This window comes from Erinaceus europaeus, chromosome 17 (genome assembly GCF_950295315.1).
Source record: "Erinaceus europaeus chromosome 17, mEriEur2.1, whole genome shotgun sequence".
Lineage (NCBI taxonomy): Eukaryota > Metazoa > Chordata > Mammalia > Eulipotyphla > Erinaceidae > Erinaceus > Erinaceus europaeus.
The window spans coordinates 39,683,372-39,707,133 of NC_080178.1; the positions used below are offsets into that span (position 1 = coordinate 39,683,372).

General features: G+C 40.1%; 1 protein-coding gene across 1 annotated transcript in view; it reads left to right on the forward strand.

The window, feature by feature from the left end:
* Positions 1-1,354: 1,354 nt before the first annotated feature.
* The window catches only part of INTS4 (integrator complex subunit 4), a 98,312-nt gene continuing 75,904 nt past the window's right edge, over positions 1,355-23,762 (forward strand). The window contains exons 1-5 of the mRNA XM_060177334.1: positions 1,355-1,502; positions 3,664-3,858; positions 12,185-12,302; positions 14,354-14,460; positions 17,595-17,714. Coding sequence (XP_060033317.1) covers positions 1,449-1,502; positions 3,664-3,858; positions 12,185-12,302; positions 14,354-14,460; positions 17,595-17,714 — 594 coding nt within the window. The 5' untranslated portion in view covers positions 1,355-1,448. The remainder of the gene's footprint in view (positions 1,503-3,663; positions 3,859-12,184; positions 12,303-14,353; positions 14,461-17,594; positions 17,715-23,762) is intronic.

Genomic DNA, 23,762 nt, shown 5'->3' on the forward strand with positions numbered 1-23,762 from the left:
ACTATAACAACAATAAAAAAACAAGGACAACAAAAGGGAAATTAAATAAGTTTTAAAAATATTTACTTTAAATCACCAATAATTTTTTTTTAAAGGATGGAAAGAAAAAACACAAAGTAGAAAATTTTATTTTATGAAACAGAAAGCTGGGAGAGAGAAAATGAGAACCAGATCATTACTCTGGCATATTTCATGCCCAGTATCCAACTCTGAACCTCATGCTCAGAGCCCAATACTTTATCCAATTCAATACCTCCTGGGCTGTGGAAATATTTTTTTAAAACAATTTTATTTATTTATTTATTTAATGAGAGACCTAGAATAAAGCACTACTCTAACCATATGCTATGCCAGGGATAGAACCTAGAACCTCAGGCCCACACAGCATGAGCCACTTTCTTGGTCATCTGTAAGTCTTTGGAAATATGTTAGTGAGACATTGGGCGGGAAGAGCTCTCAGTGAGAGCTACGTGAGCTATGTCAGTGGAGGCTACTGTATCAGTAACTGAGAGTTGTAGTCGAAAGCTTTGTTGCTTGACTCTTGGCTTCAGGATTCTTTCCACGCTACAGCTATCCAGCTATCATAGAAGTTGATTCATTGAAGGATGGGTAGCTTTCCTTTATTTTATTTTTATTTTCTACTTCTAGGGTTGTTGCTGGGGCTCGGTGCCTTAACTATGAATCCACTGCTCCTGGAGGCTATTTTTTCCCTTTTTGTTTTTGTTGCTGGATCGAACAGAAAGGAAGGGAAGACAGAGGGGGAGAGAAAGATATACACCTGTAGACCTGCTTCACCCCTTTGCAGTTGGGGAACCGGGGGCTCGAATCGGGTTCTTTAGGCCGATCCTTGCGCTCTATGCAAGCGTTGTGCTACCGCCCGGCCCCCGATGGGTAGCTTTTCAACAGCTACCACGAGGGAGCAGGGAAAAAAAATCACCGTAAGCCAGAAGATGGAGTGGTTCCATGGTTCAGCCAATAGGAGACCCCAAAGATGGAAGGAGCAGCCAATATTGTGGACAGAACAACAACTAGGCCTCTTGTTAGCCTGCGAGTGAAAAAACTCTTAACTCCAGGTTTTGCCTTCAGTTCTGGAACTTCCCGTCTCCGGTCTCCATCTCCAACAAGCTCCCTCTCGAAAGCAGTTCCGGCGCCACCCTCTCCACCACTGCGCGCCTCCTGGCCAGCGCCCCGCAATTCCCACTGGTTAATCTACCTTCACTCCTCTAACTCCTCCCACCAGAGGCCACGCCCTTCCGGTCCACACTTTCCCCTCCCCCGGAACGCAGCGGTGAAGCAATAGAGCAACAGGAAATTGCCACTCTTTCTCCCACTTCACGGCCTTGTGGGATGGCAGAGCTCGTCCCGCTGTATAGGACTTCCGGGTTTCTTCACGCCTCTGCCCTATTACCCCCCATCTACTACGGAAGCTGAGCGGGTTCTGTGCAGCCATGGCGGCTCACTTGAAGAAGCGGGTGTATGAGGAATTCACTAAAGTGGTTCAGGTAAGTTCTGGGAGGAAAGACCCCGGGACCTGTCCTGGACGGGGAAAGTTATCCAGACCACTGGCATTTTCCCCGAATAGTCGCCACAAGCCTGTACTGACCGTCAGCTCCTTACCTGGGCTAAGGGAAGAAGCCACTTTAGTGGGCGTGTTCATTGGCTGCTGCTGTTGTCACTATTGTAAACTAAAGCGAGCGCTGACAGCTGTAAGGGAAATAATAGAAGCTGCAGTAACTCCCTGCAATTTATGAAATTGCCTTATCCGTTACCTCATTTTGTTTGGGCTACACGAACACCCTCATTTTATAGATTTGGGCATAAGGTGTATCTGTGATATGGTACCTGAAGAAATGCTTGGAAATATCACGTCTTTCCTCCTGTCTTTTGTTCTTGCTTTATTTTGTAAAACTAAGTCCGTATTCTCATCATATTCTTCCCAGCTGCATCACTTGCCACTTTTTTGGTGTGTGTGGGCACTTTTTTTTTTTTTTTTTAAATCTAGTTCCCATTGTAGGGAAGTTAGTAGGATCTCTACTCCTTTCTCTCTTTCTTCTTCTTCCTAGAATAACGATGAGATTTAGCCTAGACACCTTTTGGGGGGCGATATTAGAGAGAGAAAGAGAAGAGGAAAGAAAAGAAGAGAGGAGAGAACATCTCTTTAGCACATTCAATGCCTAGGGTGGATCTCAGGACCTTATGCTTAAGAGTCCAACCCTCTAGCCACTGCACCACATTCTGGGCTGTAGGATAGTTTTCCTTTGTGCCTTGCTTCTAGGGCTTCTCTGGTGTGCATTTCTCCTCCTCTTCCTCCTCCTCCTCCTCCTTCCCCCTCCTCTTTTTCTTTTGTATCAGAGCACTGCTCAGCTCTAGCTTATGGTAGTGGGGAGATTGAACCTGGGACTTTGGAGCCTCTATTTCCCATGTATAATTTTTTCCGTTAGTTATTTGAGAGAGAAACAGTTCACCGTGTATGGATCTTCCGTAGTGCTCCCATGTGGTGTTGGGCCTTGAACCTTTTTTTTTTTTCTTTTTTTTTAGAATGGAAAGGCTATTGCTGCACTGGGTGAGCTACCTCCTGCTCCCATTCCCCCTGAAGATTTTTTTTTTCCTTAGTGTAAACTGCAGACAGTTCTTATTGTCATTTTCTCAAGAGGGAAGCTGAGCCTGTTGGGTGCCTCATCAGGTTGCATGTATTTTTGTAGACTTGAAATTTATTCATTTATTTTAATTTTATTTACATATTTTTATAGTCAGAAATTGAGAGGGACAGGAAACAGGAGGGAGAGAGGGAGAGACACCTGGAGCACTGCTTAACCACATATGAAGCTTCCATCCAGCAGGTGGGGACTGGGGACTTGAACCCAGGTTCATGTGCATGGTAATATCCTGGTGTGTCCTGAGATTTATTTGTTAATTAAGGAAGAACCAGATTCTTTCTATGTCTTTTTAGTCTTAAAGCTGTAACATTTCTCAAAGACAAAACACCATAGTGGAATTACTTGAGAAAGATCAAGATGGACATGAGTACTAGTAAAAGGCAGAATTGGGATCTATAGCCTTGTCTCCAGCATTTAAAAATATTCTTCCTTTTCCAGCTCATAAGACTGCTTTTTCTTTTCTTTTTTTTTAATTTAATTTAATTTAATTATTATTATTATTATTGCCTCCAGGGTTATTGCTGGGGCTCCCTTTTCCTGCCCTTATTGTTTATCATTGTTGTTGTTGGATAGGATAGAGAGAAATGGAGAGAGGAGGGGAAGACAGAGGGGGAGGGAAAGATAGACACCTGCAGACCTGCTTCACCGCCTGTGAAGCGACTCCCCCTGCAGGTGGGGAGCCTGGGTCTTGAAGCGGGATCCTTACTCCAGTCGTTGCACTTTGCGCCATGTACGCTTAACCTGCTTTGCTACTGCATGACTCCCCTAGACTGCTTTTTCTTAAGGCTAATTCTTATGCGGGTCCTTGTGATTTGCGCCACGTGCGCTTAACTCGCTGCTCTACCACCCGACTCCCTTCTTAATACTAATTCTCTTAGATAAAGCCATTGTTTAGTGTAAGGGAAATTTATTTATATTTATTTATATATGGAATGAAGAAAGAGTTAAATAGTTAGACTGTGCTTTCAGCTAGGTTTTCATGTTCTATTTTCGATATGCCCTTCAGCAACAGCAGGAGGAAACTGCTACTAAGAAACTCCGCCTGACAAAACCAAGCAAATCTGCAGCTCTTCACATAGATCTGTGTAAAGCCACTTCCTCAGCAGATGCTCTGCAGTACCTACTACAGTTTGCCAGGAAGCCTGTTGAGGCAGAAAGTGTGGAAGGAGTAGTGCGAATTCTTTTGGAACATTATTATAAGGTAAGATGATTTTAATGAAGTTGAAAGTATGTGTTAAGTATGTATCATGTCTGCAGAGTGGGTTAATGTTACCAAGTCAGTACGAACATGTTCATCCAGCAAAGTTTTATTGAGTATTTCCATGTGTGAGACACTGTGGACAGATAGAAAAGATTCAGGTTTTTGTCTATAGAATCTTTTTTAAAAAATATTTTTATGTATGTATGAATGAGAGAGAGAGGAGGAGAGAGAGAAAGACATCTAGAACTAGACATCACTCTGGCACATATGCTGCTGGGGACTGAACTCAGGATTTCATGCTTAAGAGTCCAATACTTTATCCACGGTACCACCTCCTGGACTATAGAATCTCTTTAAAATTCATTTAGTTAATAATATTTTTATTGCTACTAGGGCTCAGTGCCTGTATAACTTAAGTGCTTTCGGTGACTTGTTCTCATTTTTCCTTCTTCTCTTGCTTGTCTGCTTTCCTTTCTTTCTGTCTCTTTCTTTTTATTATTTATTATTATTATTTTTCAATTTATTTATTCCCTTTTGTTGCCCTTGTTGTTTTATTGTTGTAGTTATTGTTGTTGTGATTGATGTCGTCATTGTTGGATAGGACAGAGAGAAATGGAGAGAGGAGGGGAAGACAGAGGGAGGAGAGAAAGATAGACACCTGCAGACCTGCTTCACCACTTGTGAAGTGACTCCCCTGCAGGTGGAGAGCTAGGGGCTTGAACTGGGATCCTTCTGCCAGTCCTTGCGCTTTGCACCATGTGTGCTTAACCCACTGCACTACCACCCGACTCCCCTCTGTCTCTCTTTTAGAGAGAAATTGAGAGGGAGGGAAGGAGAGAGAGAGATTTGCAGAACCTCCTAGCACTCGTGAAGGTTCTCCCCTTCAGGTGGCTTGAACCTGGTTCCTTGCACACCCAGTGTGCTTTACTGGGTGGTCACTGTTTGGTCTCTGTCCACAGAATCTAACAGTGTCTAAATAGATACAGAGATGTGGGGAAGACAGCATAATAGTTATGCAAAAAAGACTTAATGCCTTAGGTGAAGGGTCCAAGGTTCAATTCCTGTCACTATCATTAGCCAGAATTGAGCTGTGTTCTGGTTACAAAAGAAAAAAAAAAAAAGGAAAGATAAGGTAAGTTATATGTTGAGGATGTCATGAGTACAATATATAAAGTGCAGTCAGAGCACAAGGGAGGAATTAACATCCACCATGATCCTTCTTCTGTAACCAGATTATCTCTGGAGTTTAGTTCCCTCAAATTATTATTGCCCTCAATGAAGGCCTTAACTTTCCCCCCCTATTTTTGTTGCCCTTTTTGTTATTATTGTTATTCCTGTTGGATAGGACAGAGAAATTTTGAGAGGAGGGGAAGACAGAGAAGGGAGAGAAAGATAAACACCTGCAGACCTGCATCACCACTTGTGAAGTGACCTCCCTACAGGTGGGGAACTAGAGGCTCGAACAGGGGGTCCTTACTCTGGTCCTTGTACTTTGAGCCGTGTGTGTAACCTGCTGTGCTACACCCAGCTCCCAAGGCCTTAACTGTTAATAGCCTTCTTCTTCTTTTTCCTCCATTAAGCTAAGTGGCTTTTTATTTCTCCATTTTTTTTATTTTCCTTGCTTATTAATATTATTTGCCTCCATTGTTATCATTGGGGCTCAGTGCCTGTAGTTTGAATTCACTGCTGGCCTTTTTTTTTTTTGCACAGGACAGCGGGAAATCTAGAGAAAAGGGGAAAATAGAGAGGGGGAAGAGAGACACTTGCTATATTTTAGTGACAGTAATTCATTTGTATTTAGATCTTTTACTGACTGTTATTTTGATATATACTTTATTTATTTTTGAGAGAGAGAGAGAGAGAGAGAGAGAAACACTAGAGCACTGCTCAGTTCTGGCTTATGGTGGTGCAGGGGATTGAACCTAGAACTTTTGGAGCTTCAGGCATGAGAGTCTGTTTGCGTAACTATTATGCTATCTCCCTCGCTCCCATTTTATTTTAAAATTAATATATTTTCTTTTTTTTTAATATTTTATTTATTTATGAGAAAGATAGAGGGAGAGAGAAAGAACCAGACATCACTCTGGCACATGTGCTGCCGGGGATCGAACTCAGGACCTCATGCTTGAGAGTCCAAAGCTTTACCACTGTGCCACCTCCCGGACCACTAAAATGAATATATTTTTATGAAAGAGAGAGAAGGGACCATAGCACCTGTTATTTATTTCATTTTATTTTTTCCCAGAGCACTGTTCAGCTTTGGCTTATGATGGTGCTGAGGGACCTCAAAGTCTCAGGAATAAAATAAAAGGACAGTTGGCTCTCTCTTTGCTGACATCTGTCTCATCTTTGAGGCCGATGGTTCCTTTTTACTTTCCATCCTTCTCTTGGTGACTATTAACTTGTTTATTCCAGTAAACTTTCTATAACCTTTAATAATTAAATAAACAGGTTGCTAGGCAGTGGAGCACCAGGTTAAGTGTACATAGTACAAAGCACAGGAACTGGAGCAAGGATGTCATTTCGAACCCCTGGCTCCCCATCTGTGGGGCGGTGGGGGGGGGAGAGGGTGGGTGTCGCTTGCCTATATATAGCCAATATCTAGAAGAGTCTACTGGGTGGGAACAGTAGAAGTAGAACTATAATGGTGTGAAGTCCAGATGGGGAAAAAATTGCATTTATCCTTGATTTTTCTGATGGACATTTGTGTAACCATTGTGCTGTCTCCTTAACCCACTCATTCTTTCTTTTTCTCTTTTTCTTTTCTGTCTTTTTTTTCTTTATTTTTCTTTTCCTATTTTTTTTCCTGCCATCAGGGCTATCACTGGGACTTGGTGCCATAATGGCTCCACTTTCTCAGTGACCATTTTCTTTCTTTTTAATAGAGATGAGAGACAGAGTGAAGGGAAGACACCTGCAACACTGCTCCACCACTTGTGAAGCTTCCCCTGTGCAGGTAGGGCCTGAGGGATTGAACTTGGGTCCTTATACAAAGAAATGTGTGTGCTCTGCTGAGTGAGCCACCACCGTAACTTTCCCATGAACATTTCTGTATATCTCTTGGTATGCATGACTTAACATTTCTGTGTAGAATGTAACCTGGAGTGAAATTATTATAATGTGTGCACTCAACCTTTTTTTTTAAATTTTTTTTGGATAGAGACAGAAATTGAGAGGGGAGGGGGATATTAAGAAGGAGAGAAAGAGACACCTGCAGTACTGTTTTGCCACTTGTGAACTTCCCCCCTGCAGGTGGGAACCAAGGACTTGATCCTAGGTCCTTGTGTATTGTATGTACTCAACTAGGTGTACCACCACCTACCCTGATGGAGTGAAATTATTAACCCAGCTGTTTTCCAAAGTGGTAGTACCAGATTTTGTTAGCATTTTGTGAGAATTCCACAAATACTTGCCAACAGTTGGAATTATTAATCCTTTTCTTCTTATTTATTTATTTATTTTTACCAGAGCACTGTTCAGCTCTGACTTATGGTGGTGTGGGGGATTGAATCTGTGACTTCAGAGCCTTAGTCATAAAGTCATTTGCAGAACCACTTCAACCCAGTCTTTTCATTTTGACAGTTCCAATGTAAATAAATCACTGTGGCTTTAATTTGCATTTTTTAAAAAGATTTTATTTATTTATTAATGAGGAAGATAGGAGGAGAGAGAAAGAATCAAATATCACTCTGGCACATGTGCTGCCCGGGATCGAACTCAGGACCTCATGCTTGAGAGTCCAAAGCTTTATCACGGTGCCACCTCCCAGACCACTAATTTGCATTTTTTTAAGTTACTGACTAAAGTAAAGCCATTTTAGTTTGTTTAATTAGTCATTCTCTTGAGTAATTCCTATTTAAGTCTCTTGTCAGTTTTTACTGTTCCCTTACTTTGTGATAATTCTTTATATTCTGGATTGAAACTCTTTAATGATTTTATGTATTCCTCCTTTTGAGTATCTTAATAATGTAAGTTGATGAAAAGAAATTCTTTAACCCAATTTGAAAATCTTTTCACTTACACATTTTTCTGGTGTAATATATTTATTTTATTTATTCCCTTTTGTTGCCCTTGTTGTTTTATTGTTGTAGTTATTATTATTGTTGTTGTTGTTGTTGGATAGGACAGAGAAAAATGGAGAGAGGAGGGGAAGACAGAGAGGAGGAGAGAAAGACAGACACCTGCAGACCTGCTTCACCGCCTGTGAAGCGACTCCCCTGCAGGTGGGGAGCCGGGGTTCGAACCGGGATCCTTATGCTGGTCCTTGTGCTTTGCGCCACCTGCGCTTAACCCGCTGCGCTACAGCCCGACTCCAAAGAAAGAAGTTCTTGTCCTGAGATTATTAATATTTTGCTAGATGATTTCTAGATGTTTTACTATTTGCTTTTCAGACATGAGATTGCTTTGTCTTCATTGGTTAGATATATGAAAATCCAGATTAATGTCCATTTAGAGTAATGTCCATTTCCCACTAATCTGTACTGCCACCTGAGTGTTAAATCAGGTGTCTAAAGATGGGTGGGTATGTTTCAAAACTTTCAATTCTGTTCCATTAGTCTGTCTCTTATGATGTCAATACCATACTGTATAATGATAACAGTTATCTTTTGATGTTTGCTGTATACCTATATTTTATCTGTCTGTCTATCTATAATCTCATTTTCATCTTTTTTTTATTACTCCCTCTTGTCCTTGTTTTTTATTGTTGTAGTTGTTGTTGTTATTGATGTCATCATTGTTGGACAGGACAGAGAGAAATGGAGAGAGGAGGGGAAGACAGAAAGGGGGAGAGAAAGAGAGACACCTGCAGACCTGCTTTACCGCTTGTGAAGTGACTCCCCTGCAGGTAGGGAGCCGGGGGCTAGAACCGGGATCCTTATGCTGGTCCTTGTGCTTCGCGCCACCTGCGTTTAACCTGCTGCGCTACCGCCCGACTCTCCATCTGTTGTTTTTTAATCAGACCACTGCTCAGTTCTATCTTATGATAATGCTAGGGATTGAATATGGGACTTCTGGTGCCTCAACAGGACAATCTGTTATGTCAACTGCTGTGCTATTTCCCCCAGCCCTATATCTGTTTTATTTTACCTCTGTATTTTTAAATTCATTATTTTTTTTTATTGCCAGGGAACTGCTCAATTCTGGCTTATGGTGGTGCAGAACCTAGACTTTTCAGCCACAGGCATGAGAGTTTGCATTACTATTATGCTATTCTCCCTATTTATTTTTCATATTTTTTACTTATTTATTTATAACCAGAGGGGGGGGTATGGAGATACAGTGAGAAAACCAGAACAAACCAAAACAAAACAAAACCCAGCTATACCAGAGCACTGCTCATCTCTGGCTTATGGTGGTGCTGGAGTTTGAACCTGGGACCTCAGTGCCTCAGGCATGAAAGTCTTTTTGCATCACTATTCTGTTGTCTCTTCAGGCCCCATACTTTTTTTTTTTAATAGTTGCCACCAAGGTTGTAGCTAGGGCTTGGTGCCTGCACTACCTATTCATTGCTCCTGATGACCTTTTTTTTTTTCTTTATTGTGGCTGGGGGGGTGTTAATGGTTTATAGTCAACAGTAAAATACAGTAGTTTGTACATGTGTAACATTTCTCAGTTTTCCACATAATCCCCTCTTGGTCCTCCTCTGCCATCATATTCTAGGACCTGAACCCTGCCCTCCACCCCAGAGTCCTTTACTTTGGTGTAGTATGACAAACCCAATCCAATTTCTGCTTTGTGAAGTCTCCAGTGTGTTTTCCCTTCTGTTCTTTTTTCAGCTTCTCTGAGTGATACCATCTCATATCCATCCTTCTCCTTCTGACTTACCTCATTTAACATGATTCCTTCAATCTCCGTCCAAAATGAAGAAAGTGAAAAAAAATTTTTTTAATAGCTGAGTAGTATTCCATTGTGTATATATACAGCATTCAGCATTCTCAGCCACTCATGTGCAGTCCCTTCCAGAGTGGGAAGGAGGCTGAAAGGAAAGTACTTAGGTATGGACTGTGGGCTTGAAGACAGGTCCTTGCTCACTATAACATGTGTGCCTAACTGAGTGTGCCACTGCCCAACCCTGTAGTTTTGGTGTTCATAGTACTTTTTCTAGTTTTTCTGAGTAGGAAAATTGATCTGAATTATCCAGTCTCCCCTAACCACAAGTGGGAATCTCACTATTGTCTTTGTTGGGCTATTACTCTTACTTTTTTTTTGATTTTACGATGGCCCCTCTAATTATTATATTAAAAAAATATTTGGGGCTAGGAGGTGACACACCTGGTTATGTACCCTCTTATGTGCAAGGACCTGGGTTCAAGTTCCTAGTACTCACCTGCAAAAGGGAAGCTTCACAGGCAGTGAAGCAGTACTGCAGGTGTCTCTCTTTCTCTCTCTTTCCCTGCCCCCACTTTATTTATTTATTTATTTATTTATTTATTTATTTTACCAGAGCACTGATCTGCTCTGATTTATGGAGGTGCAGGGGATTGAACCTGGGACCTTGGAGCCTCAGGCATGAGAGACTTATTGCATAACCATTATGCTATCAACCCCTGCCCTCAAGGATTTTTTTTTTTTATTGCTCCTAGTACAAATCCTTCTGCTATTTAACAATGAATAAACAGTGACATAACTACTGTGTAGTGAGTCCAGGTTTCACATCTAGATCTGGTTAATTTCAAAACTGTTCCTCTTCCGATCATGGCTTTTAAAAAATTAATTCTGCTAAGGTTGTGTACATGGTAATGACATAAGCACATCAGGATTCTCTCACTCTACCTCCCTGTTTTTTGCTTGTTTTGCAATGTTTTATTTATTAATGGGGGGTGGGGTAGGAGAGGACCAGAGCACTACTCTGGCACATGCAATGGTGGAGTTCAAACCCGGGATTTCATCCACTGTAGTACCTTCAGGGTTGTGCTTCTATCCCTTTTGACTCCGCATCTGCTGTCCTTTCCCTCCTTCAGGCCTCCTTATTATATTTAGTCACATGAGGAACTAGTGGGTAGTGGAGAGTTGCTTATATCTGGAGGCACTTCATTACTTGAGCATATTATAATTTTGTCTTTGGTACAGAAATATACCCACCTAATGTTAGCAATGGCAAGGTATCTCTTTCTCCCTATTGCACATAGATTTATTGAACCCAGGCATCTATTTACTACTTGGTATTGTGCTGTGTACTTAGTAGGGTGATATGCTAGGTATGGTGAGGAAATGAAGGATATTTTTCCTTTTGTCTTTGAGGTATGTTTCTCACCATAGGAATCTTGGAGCATGTGAGAGCCCACCTGCTAATTTTGAAGCTAAAAGGACCAGACTGCTCATTTTTTGGTCAGCCTTGCCTCTGGGGCCCAGGCATAAGATTAATTGGACCTGGCTAATTGGACTCATGTCTCCTGGACTGAAAATATAGGCTAGGCAGATTGTAGAGTCTTTCTGGTAATAGCAGTGGTAGCTACAGCACCATTTGCCAGGACCCCAGCAACAGTGGTACTAGGAGCAGTGTTGGGTGGCTTGTGCTGGCAGCCTTGGTACAAGTTGCTGCAAACTCGTGTCTAATGTGACTACACAGTGGAGGCAGTTATTTTAATTTCCTGTTGTTGAGTGCGGGCCGTGGAGAAGAGAGAGAGGAGGGGTCCAGAGCGAAGAGGAAACACAAATCTTTATTTGCGCTGGCACCTCAGAGTTGGGTGCTAGAGAAGCAGGTTGGGCCACGTGGAGGTAGCGAAAATGGCCGCCTCACGCACTGCGTCTGAACACTGGAGTGAAGTGCTGGCAAGAGAGAGAGGTGCGGAAAACGAAGGGTTTTTATAGGAGTAGCTTTCACGAGAATGTGAAGGGGGAGGAGTAACCATAGCACTCCAGGTTAGGATGATAACTCTCGTGAGAATGGGAGGGGGGAGGAGTAACCAAAGCACTCCAAATATCACGGGGATATAGACAATGTCCTGAGGGCATAATGTGGCGGAACAGGCATTCCCAGAATGTCCCAACTCTCACGGGAACTAGTAGCCTGAGGGGAAAACATGGCAGATGTGAATGCATCTGCACAATTTCCCAGCAATTTCCAAGGCACATTTCCCATTAGAAGTTAATGACATCAGGAAGGCATAAGAAAAAAAAATCCCCATTCACTTTCATTATTTGGGTGTGATATTGAGGAAAGTTCTTTACCTTAAGGCATATAAAGTTAATTCCATAGAAATTAAGTCTTAGAATTCTTAGATCATTGAATCTCCTTGGAGGTGTTAAATATCCCATTTTCCAGTTTGTTGGTTAACTGAAAGTAAACCAAGTAACAATAGTTTTTTTTGTTTGTTTGTTTCAGGAGAATGATCCATCTGTGAGATTGAAAATTGCATCATTGTTGGGTTTATTATCAAAGACTGCAGGATTTTCACCAGACTGCATTATGGACGATGCTATTAACATCCTACAGAATGAAAGTAAGTTGAAACTTAAAAGATGTATAGTCTTTAGTTTATAGCAACTGGTAAAGTTTGTAATTTTTTCAGTTTTTTTTAAAAAAAGATTTTATGTATTTATTAATGAGAGAGAGAGGGGGAGAAAGAACCAGACATCACTCTGGTATATGTGCTGTACTATGTGCATTATCTACTGGACCACCTCCCAGACCATTCTCTTAATTTATTTAAAAAAGGATTTATTCTTTATTATTGGGGTGAGGGGGCTCTGAGATTCTCTTGGTCTACCATTTGAATTATCCTGACCCCTAAGAAACTTGCTCTCTCTCTATCTGGATAAACAGATACCTACTGGAAGTGGTGGAATCCAGCAGGCATAAAATCCCAGGTATGGAAAAAAAAATAGAACAAAAGAGAATCAGGAAGACATCATAGTAGTTAAGCAAAAGACATGTTTTTCTAAAGTGGACAGTCTTCTAGTTAAATAAAATGGAGCATATAATACACACTTCTCTGGCCATTGGTGGTACCCCTGGGTGGGGAGCTGCGAGTTTATGTGTGTGAAATTCTTTATATATTATATAAAGAATAATGTAAAAGGAAATCTATATATGGTAACTACACTATTCATAGTAACTATATTTTTATTATGTACATTAAGATATCTGAATAATTAACATAAAATGATTAACATAGAATCCTCCAACATGCTGCTAGCATTGTAAGAACTATAGTTTAGGGCGCCAGGCAGTGGCACACCGGGTTAAATGCACATAGTACAATGTGCAAGGACCTGCGCAGGATCCCAGTTCAAGCCCCTGACTCCCTCACTATGGGGTGGGGTGGGGGGAGGGTGTCTCTTCATGAGCGGTGAAACAGGTCTGCAGGTATCTATCTATCTTTCTCTCTATCTTGCCCTCCTCATTTTTTTTTTTTCTGTCTTATCGAATAAAAAAATGGAAAAAATGGCCACCAGAAGCAGTGGATTTGTAGTGCCAACACAGAGCACCATCCGTAACCTTGGAGGCAAAAAAGGAACTATATTTAGAACAGAAAGAGGGTCTAGATGAAGAAAAGTATCTAAGAAAATTGATATTGATATATTTGGATTTGGCTCTTTGCCCATTACTAAGCACTTACTAAGTGTTAAATGAATCATGCTAGCAAGATTCTGAGAACACAAGAGTGGCTCAAAAGCAGTCCTTGCCTGCAAGAAATTTTCATTCTCATGGTTTATTTTGACAAAAAAATAAACAAGTGGGTGATGGATAGTGGCACAATCAGTTGAGCACACATATCACCATGCACATGGAACAGGAGGTTCAAGCCTCCTGTTCTCACCTGCAGGGGGAAGCTTCATGAAAGGTGAAGCAGTGCTGCAGGGGTATCTCTCTCTTTCTCTCCTCCTCCCTCTATCTCCCCTTCCATCTCAGTTTCTGTCTCTATCCAACAAATAAATACAATGAAAGGAAATAAGCTAATAAAGTATTATAGCTTATGTCCAGGGTGTAGTGGAAGCACAAAAGAATGAAGAACTTCATACGAGAGTTGACCTTTTAAAACTAGAGGTGTTCATAGTCAATTTAACTTGAGCAAAGATGGAGTGGGATATGAAGTCATAAGTAGTTTCTGGAGAAAACAAAAGAAATGAGGATAGATCCGTATCACAAAAGGACTTTTACGTATACATATACATATTAGTAAGGAATTTGAATTTGTCATGCACTAAATATTTTTAGAACACTGTCTAATTCTGTGAAGGACTCAAGTTTTTAGACATGATCTTCCTCAGAACATGGCTTTAGTTATGAATTCAAGGATGAAATTGAAGAATTCAGTTAATAAAAATTTATATTCTTTACCCTCATAAATTTAGTTTCTAGAATTCTCCTTTTGAAATTCTGCAACCCACTTTTCCTTTTCTTTTTAATCAGAGCACTGCTCAGCTCTGGCTTATGGTGGTGCAGGAGATTGAGCATGGAACTTCAGAGCCTCAGGCATGAAAGTATGTTTGCTTAACCATTATTCTATCTCCCCTGCCTCTGCAACTCACTTTCCACTTTCCTTTCTAGAATCTCATCAAGTCCTTGCTCAGCTATTGGATACTTTACTTGCAATTGGCTCCAAACTCTCAGAGAATCAAGTTATCCAGATGCGCTTAGTTGATGTAGCCTGCAAGGTAAGAGTATAATAATACCATAGTTATACACAGGCTTGTTTCTTACTTGAACAGTTTTGCAAATCTGCAGAGGAGGCATTCACTGCTAAGAACTTGCCAGCTGGATGAGTAGCCTACATCTTAGATAGGTTCTATCTTAAGACTGTAAGTGAGGAATTGACGAGCTCTCTTTATGTTTTTGTGAGCCATCTTCTTGTTTTTTATGCTGAGTTAGGAATAGAATTAAGAAACATATTATAAAATGAGCTTTATTATCCCAAAATGAATGAAAATAATAATAGTAGCTACTGTGTGTATTATGCTTATTTATGTTTTCAGGCTGGCTGTTATGGTACTTTGTTTTTTCATTTATTGCTTACAATCCTTTAGCTAAGTACTGTTATTCCTGTTTTATGAAAGTCAGGGCTGACCTTAGTGGACTTTAATTTGTCCAAGTTTGCATAGCTTAGAAACTGCAGGCCAGGGGCCAGGCAGTGGTGCACCTGGTTAAGCGCACACATTACAGGGCACAAGGTCCCAGGTTCAAGCCCCTGGTCCCCGCCTGTAGAGGGAAAGCTTCACAAGTGGTGAAGTAGGGCTGCAGGTGTCTCTCTGTCTTCCTCTCCCTCTCTATCTCCCCCACTCCTCTCAATTTCTATCTCTATACAATAATAAAGATTAAAATTTAAAAAAAAAAGAAAAGAAAGAAACTGCAGGCCTGTATATGAACTTGTTTTTCTGATTCCAAAGCCTATGCTGGCATTTTAATTATGTTTTGTTGGCTTAATAGACAGATGTTTGGAGGAGAATTTTGCTATTCTTTTTCTCATTATTGAGGAAGCATATGTATGTTATTTCTTTTGATTTAAGTTGGAGTTCTTATCTGTTTTAGTGCATAACTGTAGTCCAGACTACCTAGGATTAATTGGTTTAACTTTTACTCTTTCTGATAAATTTGTTTTGTGAATATGAAAAGACAAGTATGAGATAGTGTTATATTCATGAAGTCCAACATGCAGTGACTGACTGAGGCTATAGTTCTGTTACACCAGAAGTTTTAGATTGCTGGTGAATTACAGTCTGGTAGAACAAAAGGCTGGCAAGCTCTGAGCAGTGAAAGGAGTGCTTCTCCATGGTTCCATCCTCAGGGTCTGTTACTATGGAAACTGAATTCTAATATGGCTGCTTCCCAGTCCCCTTGATCCTCTGAATGGTTGCTACTGCTATTCCTAAGCAGTTTGTAACTTTTTATCCCACCTCCCCCACCCCCCAGCATCTGTTGTAAAGTATTAGCACAAAATTGTGAAAGAATTGGGGTGAGTGCCAGGGAGGTAGTACAATGATAATCAACTGAGCTGAGGCCCCAAAGGATTGGGGTGACTTGGCAAAGAGCTAGGTGGTAGTGGGTGACAGTGATAGTGGGCTGTGTCAGTGGTAGCAGATTTAGGATTGATGTGTGGAGCTAGTGAGGGGGCCATGGCATGGGGTGAAGGTTGGAGCCAGACAGGGTATCTTTGGTGCACAAGTGTTTTTGTGTCTTCACCATTATGCTGAACTTTTGTCCTTTGTTATGATAGTTGTGAATTCAAGCCCGTTTTTTGTAGGGTTTCCTATGTATATTGTAGCTTTTGTTGTATTTGCAGAGAGCAAGAAAAAATAGGGCCTTCTGGTCTACCATTTTTGTCCCACCCAAGTATGTATTTCTTTCTCTCTTTTTTTATTTTACCATGAAGGTTATTGCTGGGTGAGTTGCCTGCAGGACTCTACTGTTCCTGGTATTATTTTATTTGTTGATGAGTATGAGACAGAGACAGAAAGAAAGGAGAAACACCTGCAACACAGTTTCGCCACTCGTGAAGCTTCCTTCCTACAGGTGTAATCTGGGGGTTTGAACCTGGGGGCCCTCATGCATGGTAATGTGTGCATCCCACTGGGTGAACTACCAGCTCAGCTTTCTCTATATATCTATATTTTGATCATTGCCCAGGTGTGGAAAATATTCTGCAATGATTTCTTTAAATGTGCTCTCTGCTACTTTCTTTCTCTTCATCCTCAGGCATCCCAATAACTTTCACATTTTTTTTTTTTTTTACCTCTGATAGAATCTGCTATTTCACGGAGAATTGTTTCTTTTTTTGTAAACCTTTCCTCTTTAGCAGCTTTATACTCCAAGAGTGGTGGATTTATATTCTAGCCCTATTAATCCTCAAGCTGATTTATTCTGTATACAAGACCTCTTAGATAAGCACTACTGCTCTCCAGAGCTTCCTTTATGTCAAATATTTCCTTTTAGAGTTCAATTTGTGAAATTTTTACAGTCTTTTAAATTTAATGTTTTATTATTATTTTGAGTAAACCTATATTATATTTAGTTTCAACTTTTTTGGGGAAGATTAATGGTTTACAGTCAGCAGCAAATACAATTGTTGATACAGATGTAAATTTTCTCAGTTTCCTGCAAAACATACTAATCCTCAGCCTAGGTCCTCCTTCACCTGTGCACTGGGATCTGGAAGCCCCTATGTCCCCAGAGTCCTTTACTTTGATGCAGTACACCATCTTTGTGAATTTTTTTTTTTTTAGCTCTTTAGTGATTTCTGAGTTCCTTAATTTGTGTTTGTATGTTATGGTTGGAGTCTTGCATTTTCTTCACAGTAAGCTTTCTGGATTCAAACTCAGATATTTTTTTCCAGTTCTTTGTGATTTTGGACAGTTGTGTTGAGTGTCCTCAAACTTTATATTATTGTAATGTGAGGTTCCGGGTGTATTTTTTCCGGCTTTACCTAGTTTTCCCCAGATGAGAGCATTCAGTCCTTCTTACTCCATGGCAACACCCCTGGAAGCCTTCCCCTCTCCTCCCCTCCCCTTTCTTCCCTTCTTTCCTTTCCTTACAGTGCACTGCTTAGCTCTGGTTTATGGTAGTGCTGGGAATTGAACCTGGAACTTCAGAGCCTCAGACATGAAAGTTGTCTGCATATTCATTATGCTATTTTACTGTACAAATGTGTACTTCTTGAGGATATAACTTTTGTAACCACAAATACAGTTGTCAAAATCAGGGAATTTAACAGTGTTAATTCTAATCTATTTAGTTTCTTTGATCCATGACCATGTACTGCATTTGGTTTTCATGTCTCTTATCTTGTTTAATCTAGAAAGTTCCCTTTCTCTTTGTCTTTCATAAATTTAACATATTTGGAGGAAAGGCCATTCATTTTATAGGGCATTTAGCCCGCTTTTATCTTCAGGTTATGCATTCTTGGCAGAAATACTACGTAAATAATACTTTATCTTTAGTGCATCATATCATGAGGCACAGATGAGATATGACTGAATAGTGGTATCTGCCACTATGTTCACTATAGTATCACCTTTCCCCCTTGTAAAGGACTAAAAAAAAAATATGGGGCTCGGTGCCTGCACTACGAATCCACTGCTCCTAGAAGCCATTTTCCCCATTTTGTTGCCCTTGTAGTTATTATTGTTATTGTTGTCATAGCTGTTGTTGGTAGGACAGAGAGAAATCGAGAAAGGAGGGGAAGACAGAGAGGAGGAGAGAAAGATAGACACCTACAGACCTGCTTCATTGCTTGCGAAGAGACCGTCTGCAGGTGGGGAGCTAGGGGTTTCAACCGGGATCCTTACTCTGACCCTTGCGCTTTGCACCATGTGCAGTTAAACTGCTACGCTACTGCCCAGCCCCCTGTGTGAGTGTTCTTTTTTTTTTTTTTTTGAGACAGTCGATAGTTAATGTTATCATCACATTATTTGGTAATTGGGTTAACTTTGAAAAGTCCTTTTGTTAGGGTTTGCTGTACAATACCCAGTATCTTTTTTTGTTTGTTTGTTTATTTTTTTAATAATTTATTTCTTTATTGGGGAATTAATGTTTTACATTCAACAGCAAATACAATAGTTTGTACATGCATAACATTCCCCAGATTCCCATTTAACAATACAACCCCCACTATGTCATTCATCATCTTTCATGGACCTGTATTCTCCCCACCCACCCCAGAGTCTTTTACTTTGGTGTAATACTCCAATTTCATTTCAGGTTCGACTTGTGTTTTCTTTTCTAATCTTGTTTTTCAACTTCGGGCTGAGAGTGAGATCATCCCATATTCATCCTTGTGTTTCTGACTTATTTCACTCAACATGATTTTTTCAAGGTCCATCCAAGATCGGCTGAAAACGGTGAAGTCACCATTTTTTACAGCTGACTAGTATTCCATTGTGTATATATACCACAACTTGCTCAACCACTCATCTGTTGTTGGACACCTGGGTTGCTTCCAGGTTTTGGCTATTACAAATTGTGCTGCCAAGAACATATGTGTACACAGATCTTTTTGGATGGATGAGTTGGGTTCCTTAGGATAGATCTCCAGGAGAGGAATTGCAGGGTCATAGGGTAGGTCCATTTCTAGCCTTCTGAGAGTTCTCCAGACTGTTCTCCACAGAGGTTGGACCAATTGACATTCCCACCAGCAGTGCAGGAGGGTTCCTTTGACCCCACACCCTTTCCAGCATTTGCTGCTGTTACCTTTTCTGATGTATGACATTCTCACAGGAGTGAAGTGATATCTCATTGTTGTCTTTATTTGCATTTCTCTGACAATCAGAGACTTGGAGCATTTTTTCATGTGTTTCTCGGCCTTTTGGATCTCTTCTGTGGTGAATATTCTGTCCAAGTCCTCCCCCCATTTTTGGATGGGGTTATTTGTTGTCTTGTTGTTGAGTCTGGTAAGCTCTTTATATATGTTGGTTATTAAACTCTTATCTGATGTATGGCATGTAAAGATCTTCTCCCATTCTGTGAGGGGTCTCTTGGTTTGGGTAGTGGTTTCTTTTGCTGTGAAGAAGCTTTTTAAGTTGATGTAGTCCCATAGGTTTATACTTGCCTTAGTCTTCCTTGTAATTGGATTCGTTTCATTGAAAATGTCTTTAAAATTTATGCGGAAAAAAGTTCTGCCAATATTTTCCTCTAAGTATCTGATAGTTTGTGGTCTAACCTCCATGTCCTTGATCCACTTGGAATTTACTTTTGTATTTGGTGAAATACAGTGATTCAGTTTCATTCTTCTGCATGTTTCAACCCATTGTTTCCAACACCATTTGTTGAAGAGACTCTGCTTTCCCCATGTAATAGTCTGGGCCCCTTTGTCAAAGATTAGATGTCCATAGGTATGGGGCCTCATTTCTGGGCTCTCAATTCTATTCCACTGGTCAGTGTGTCTGTTCATGTTCCAGTACCAAGCAGTTTTGATGACAATGGCCCTATAATACAGTTTGAAATCTGGGAGTGTGATGCCTCTGGTTCTGTTCTTTTTTCTCAAGATTGTTTTGGCAATTCTAGGTCTTTTCTGGTTCCAGATAGACATTTGTAGCATTTTTTCTATTCTCCTAAAAAATGTGCTTGGGATCTTGATGGGGATAGCATTAAATTTGTAGATGGCTCTGGGTAATATATTCATTTTGATGATGTTAATTCTACCAACCCATGAACATGGAATACCTTTCCACTTCTTTGTGTCTTTTTCAATTTCTTTGAGTAGTGACTCATAATTTTCAGTATACAAGTTTTTCACTTCTTTGGTTAGGTTTACTCCTATATATTTTATTGTTTTTGTTGCTATAGAAAAAGGAACTGATTTCTGGATTTCAATTTCTTCTAACTTAGTGTTTGCATAGAGGAATGCCACTGACTTTTGAATGTTAATTTTATAGCCTGACACCTTACTGTATTGCCTGATGATTTCCAGAAGCTTCTTGCTGGATTACTTAGGTTTTTCCATGTATACTATCATGTCATCAGAAAATAAGGAGAGTTTGACTTCTTCTCTTCCAATCTGTATCCCTTTAATTCCTTGCTCCTGCCTGATTGCTATGGCAAGAACTTCCAACACTATGTTGAATAGTAATGGTGATAGTGGGCAGCACTGTCTAGTACCTGATCTGAGGGGAAATGCTTCCAGTTTTTCACCATTGAGTATGATGTTGGCTGTAGGTTTGCTATATATAGACTCCACTATCTTCATGAATTTCCCATCTATTCCTATTTTTTGTAGTGTTTTGATCATAAAGGGATGTTGTATTTTGTCAAAGGCTTTCTCTGCACCTATTGATATGACCATGTGGTTTTTGGTCTTGCTTTTGTTGATGTGGTGGATCACATTGATTGACTTACGTATATTAAACCAACCTTGCATGCCTGGGATAAACCCCACTTGGTCATGATGAACAATCTTTTTGATATACTGCTGTATCCGGTTGGCTAGAATTTTGTTCAATATTTTCGCATGTATGTTCATCAGAGATATTGGTCTGTAGTTTTCTTTTTTGGTTGTGTCCCTGTCTGCTTTTGGTATCAGGGTGATGTTGGCTTCATAGAAGCTGGCAGGGAGTATTCCAGTGTCTTCAATCTTCTGGAAGACTTTAAAAGTAGAGGTATTAGTTCTTCTTTGAAAGTTTTGTAGAATTCATTTGTAAAACCATCTGGTCCAGGACTTTTATTTTTGGGAAGATTTTTGATAACTGTTTCAATTTCATTAGCTGTGATGGGCCTGTTCATGTTATCCACTTCCTCTTTACTTGGTTTTGGAAGTTGGTAGGTATCTAGGAAATCATTCATTTCTTCCAGGTTCTCTAGCTTGGTGGCATATAGTTGTTCATAGAAGCCTCGCATGATATGTTGAATTTCTGCGGTGTCTGTTGTGATATCTCCTCTTTCATTTACTATCCGATTTATTTGGGTCTTCTCCCTTTTTTGTTTTGTGAGTCTGGCTAAAGGTTTGTCGATTTTGTTTACTCTTTCGAAGAACCAACATTTACACTCATTGATCTTTTGTATGGTTTTCCTATTCTCAATGTTATTTATTTCTGCCCTAACTTTAGTGATTTCTGTCCTTCTGGTTGCTTTAGGATTCCTTTGTTGTTCTTCTTCTAGGTCTTTAAGATGTGCAATCAGTCTGTTTATTTGTGCCTTTTCTTGTTTCCTAATGTGTGCTTGTATAGCTATGAACTTCCCTCTTAGGACTGCTTTAGCTGTGTCCCAAATATTTTGATAGCTTGTGTCTTCATTTTCATTGAATTCTCGAAACATTTTGATTTCTTCCTTGATTTCCTCTTTGACCCAGAAGCTGTTAAGAAGTGTACTGTTGAGCTTCCACATTTTGGGACTGTTACTAATCTTTTGTTGATTGTTAAGTGTTAGTTTAATTCCACTGTGATCTGAGAAGATGCTTGGGATGATTTCAGTGCTCTTGAATTGGCTGATGCTGTCTTTGTGGCCTAACATATGGTCTATCCTTGAGAATGATCCATGTGGATTTCAGTAAAATGTGTATTCCAGTTTCTTGGGATGAATGATTCTGAAAATGTCCAATAGTTCTAGTTTATCTATCTCTTCATTTAGCTCCCTTATGTCTTTACTGATTTTCTTCCTGGATGATCTGTCAAGTTGAGATAGTGGGGTGTTGAAGTCCCCTACTATGATTGTGTTACTGTTAATATATTGCTGTAGCTCTTTCAGTATAAGTTTGATGTATTTAGATGGCTTCTCATTGGGTGCATAGCTGTTAATAATTGTTAAGTCCTCTTGATTGACTGATCCTCTGAGCATTAAGTAGTGTCCATTCCTATCTTTTTTAATCTTATCTCTTTTAAAGTCTATCATGTCAGATATGAGAATAGCTGTTCCTGCCCTTTTTTGTGGGCCATTGGCTTGAATGATAGTTTTCCATCCTTTCACTTTAAGTCTGTGTTTGTCTTGTTGAGTTAGGTGAGTTTCCTGTAGACAACATATTGTTGGGTTGTGTTTTCTGATCCATCTTCCTACTCTGTGTCTTTTAATAGGTGAATTCAGACCATTGACATTTATTGATATCAAAGATTGAAGATATTTTAACGCCATTCTTGTAGAGTTTTAGAGTGTTTTGATATATGTCCTATTTGTGGTGGTCTGGTTGTTTATAGGAGACCTTTCAGAACTTCTTTCAGGGCAGGCTTGGTGATGGTTGCTTCCTTCAACTGTTGCTTGTCTGAGAAGGTTTTGATGCTTCCATCTAGTCTGAATGACAGTCTAGCAGGATATAGTATTCGTGGCTGAAAGCCTTTCTCATTGAGCACTCGATAGATATCTTGCCATTCTCTTCTGGTCTGTAGTGTTTGTATAGAGAAGTCTGCTGCTAATCTTATGGGTTTTCCTTTGTAGGTGACTCTTTGTTTTTCTCTTGCAGCCTTGAGGATCCTTTCTTTATCCTTATTCCTTTCCATTCTAAGTATGACATGTCTTGGTGTCTTTAGGTCTGGGTTAATTCTGTTTGGGACCCTCTGGGCTTCTTGAATCTTTATGTCTTTGGTGTTATCTAGACTAGAGAAATTTTCAGCTATTATGGCCTGGAGAATGCTTTCTTCCTCTCCTTCTCTTTCTTCCTCTCTAAGCCAATAATGTGTATATTGTTTCTTTTGAAGTCATCCCATAGGACTCTGTTGTTGTTTTCAGCATCTCTTAATCTCTTTTTGAGATCTCTTACTTCTTTTTTAGTTGTCTCTAATTCATCCTCCATCTTGCTAATTCTGTTTTCAGCCTCATAGATTCTATTCTCTCTACCCTCTACTGCTTTCTGGAGTTCATCTATTTTGTTGCCCTGCTCTGATACTGTTTTAGCTTGTTTAGCTAGTTGCCTTCTTAGCTCAGCAACTTCAGCTTTCAGCTCTCTAATAACCATGAGGTAATTAGAATTTTCTTCCATATTCTCATTTGTTGTTCCTGCATTTCTGATTACAATTTTTTCAAATTCTTTACTCTCTCCTGTTATTATTTCCTTAGCTAATGTTTGGATGTTGAACTCGTTGTTTTGTGCTTCACCCTCTGGAGGACTTTTAGCTGGACTCTTTCGTGGTTCGAGTCTCCAATATTTTTTCTTGTTGTTTTAACCATTTTATATATTATGTTATGAGTTCCCTTTATCAGTACTTTTCAAATTATTGATCACTATTGCCTGGATTGACTTGTGTCTAGGTAATTTAATTAAAGGGTTTACCGTGGTGGAAGTTAACAGTTTTTTCAATCCCTGAGTTGGAGCTCATTGGTGTAAAAGCCTCTTTTTTTTTTCTTCCCTGTAGGCTATGGGAGCCTGAGGGCTTTTAAACTGTCAATAGGTTTCTTAGCTTTATCACTGACTCCTGACCAAGAGATAAAGCAGGGTGTGGCAGAGATAATCCAGTGGTTATGCAAAGAGACTTTCACAGCCCCTCAGCTATGCCACCGAGGTATAGGTCTTCTCCTGAGTTTCCTGGTTAGATCTCTGTCCCCTGGT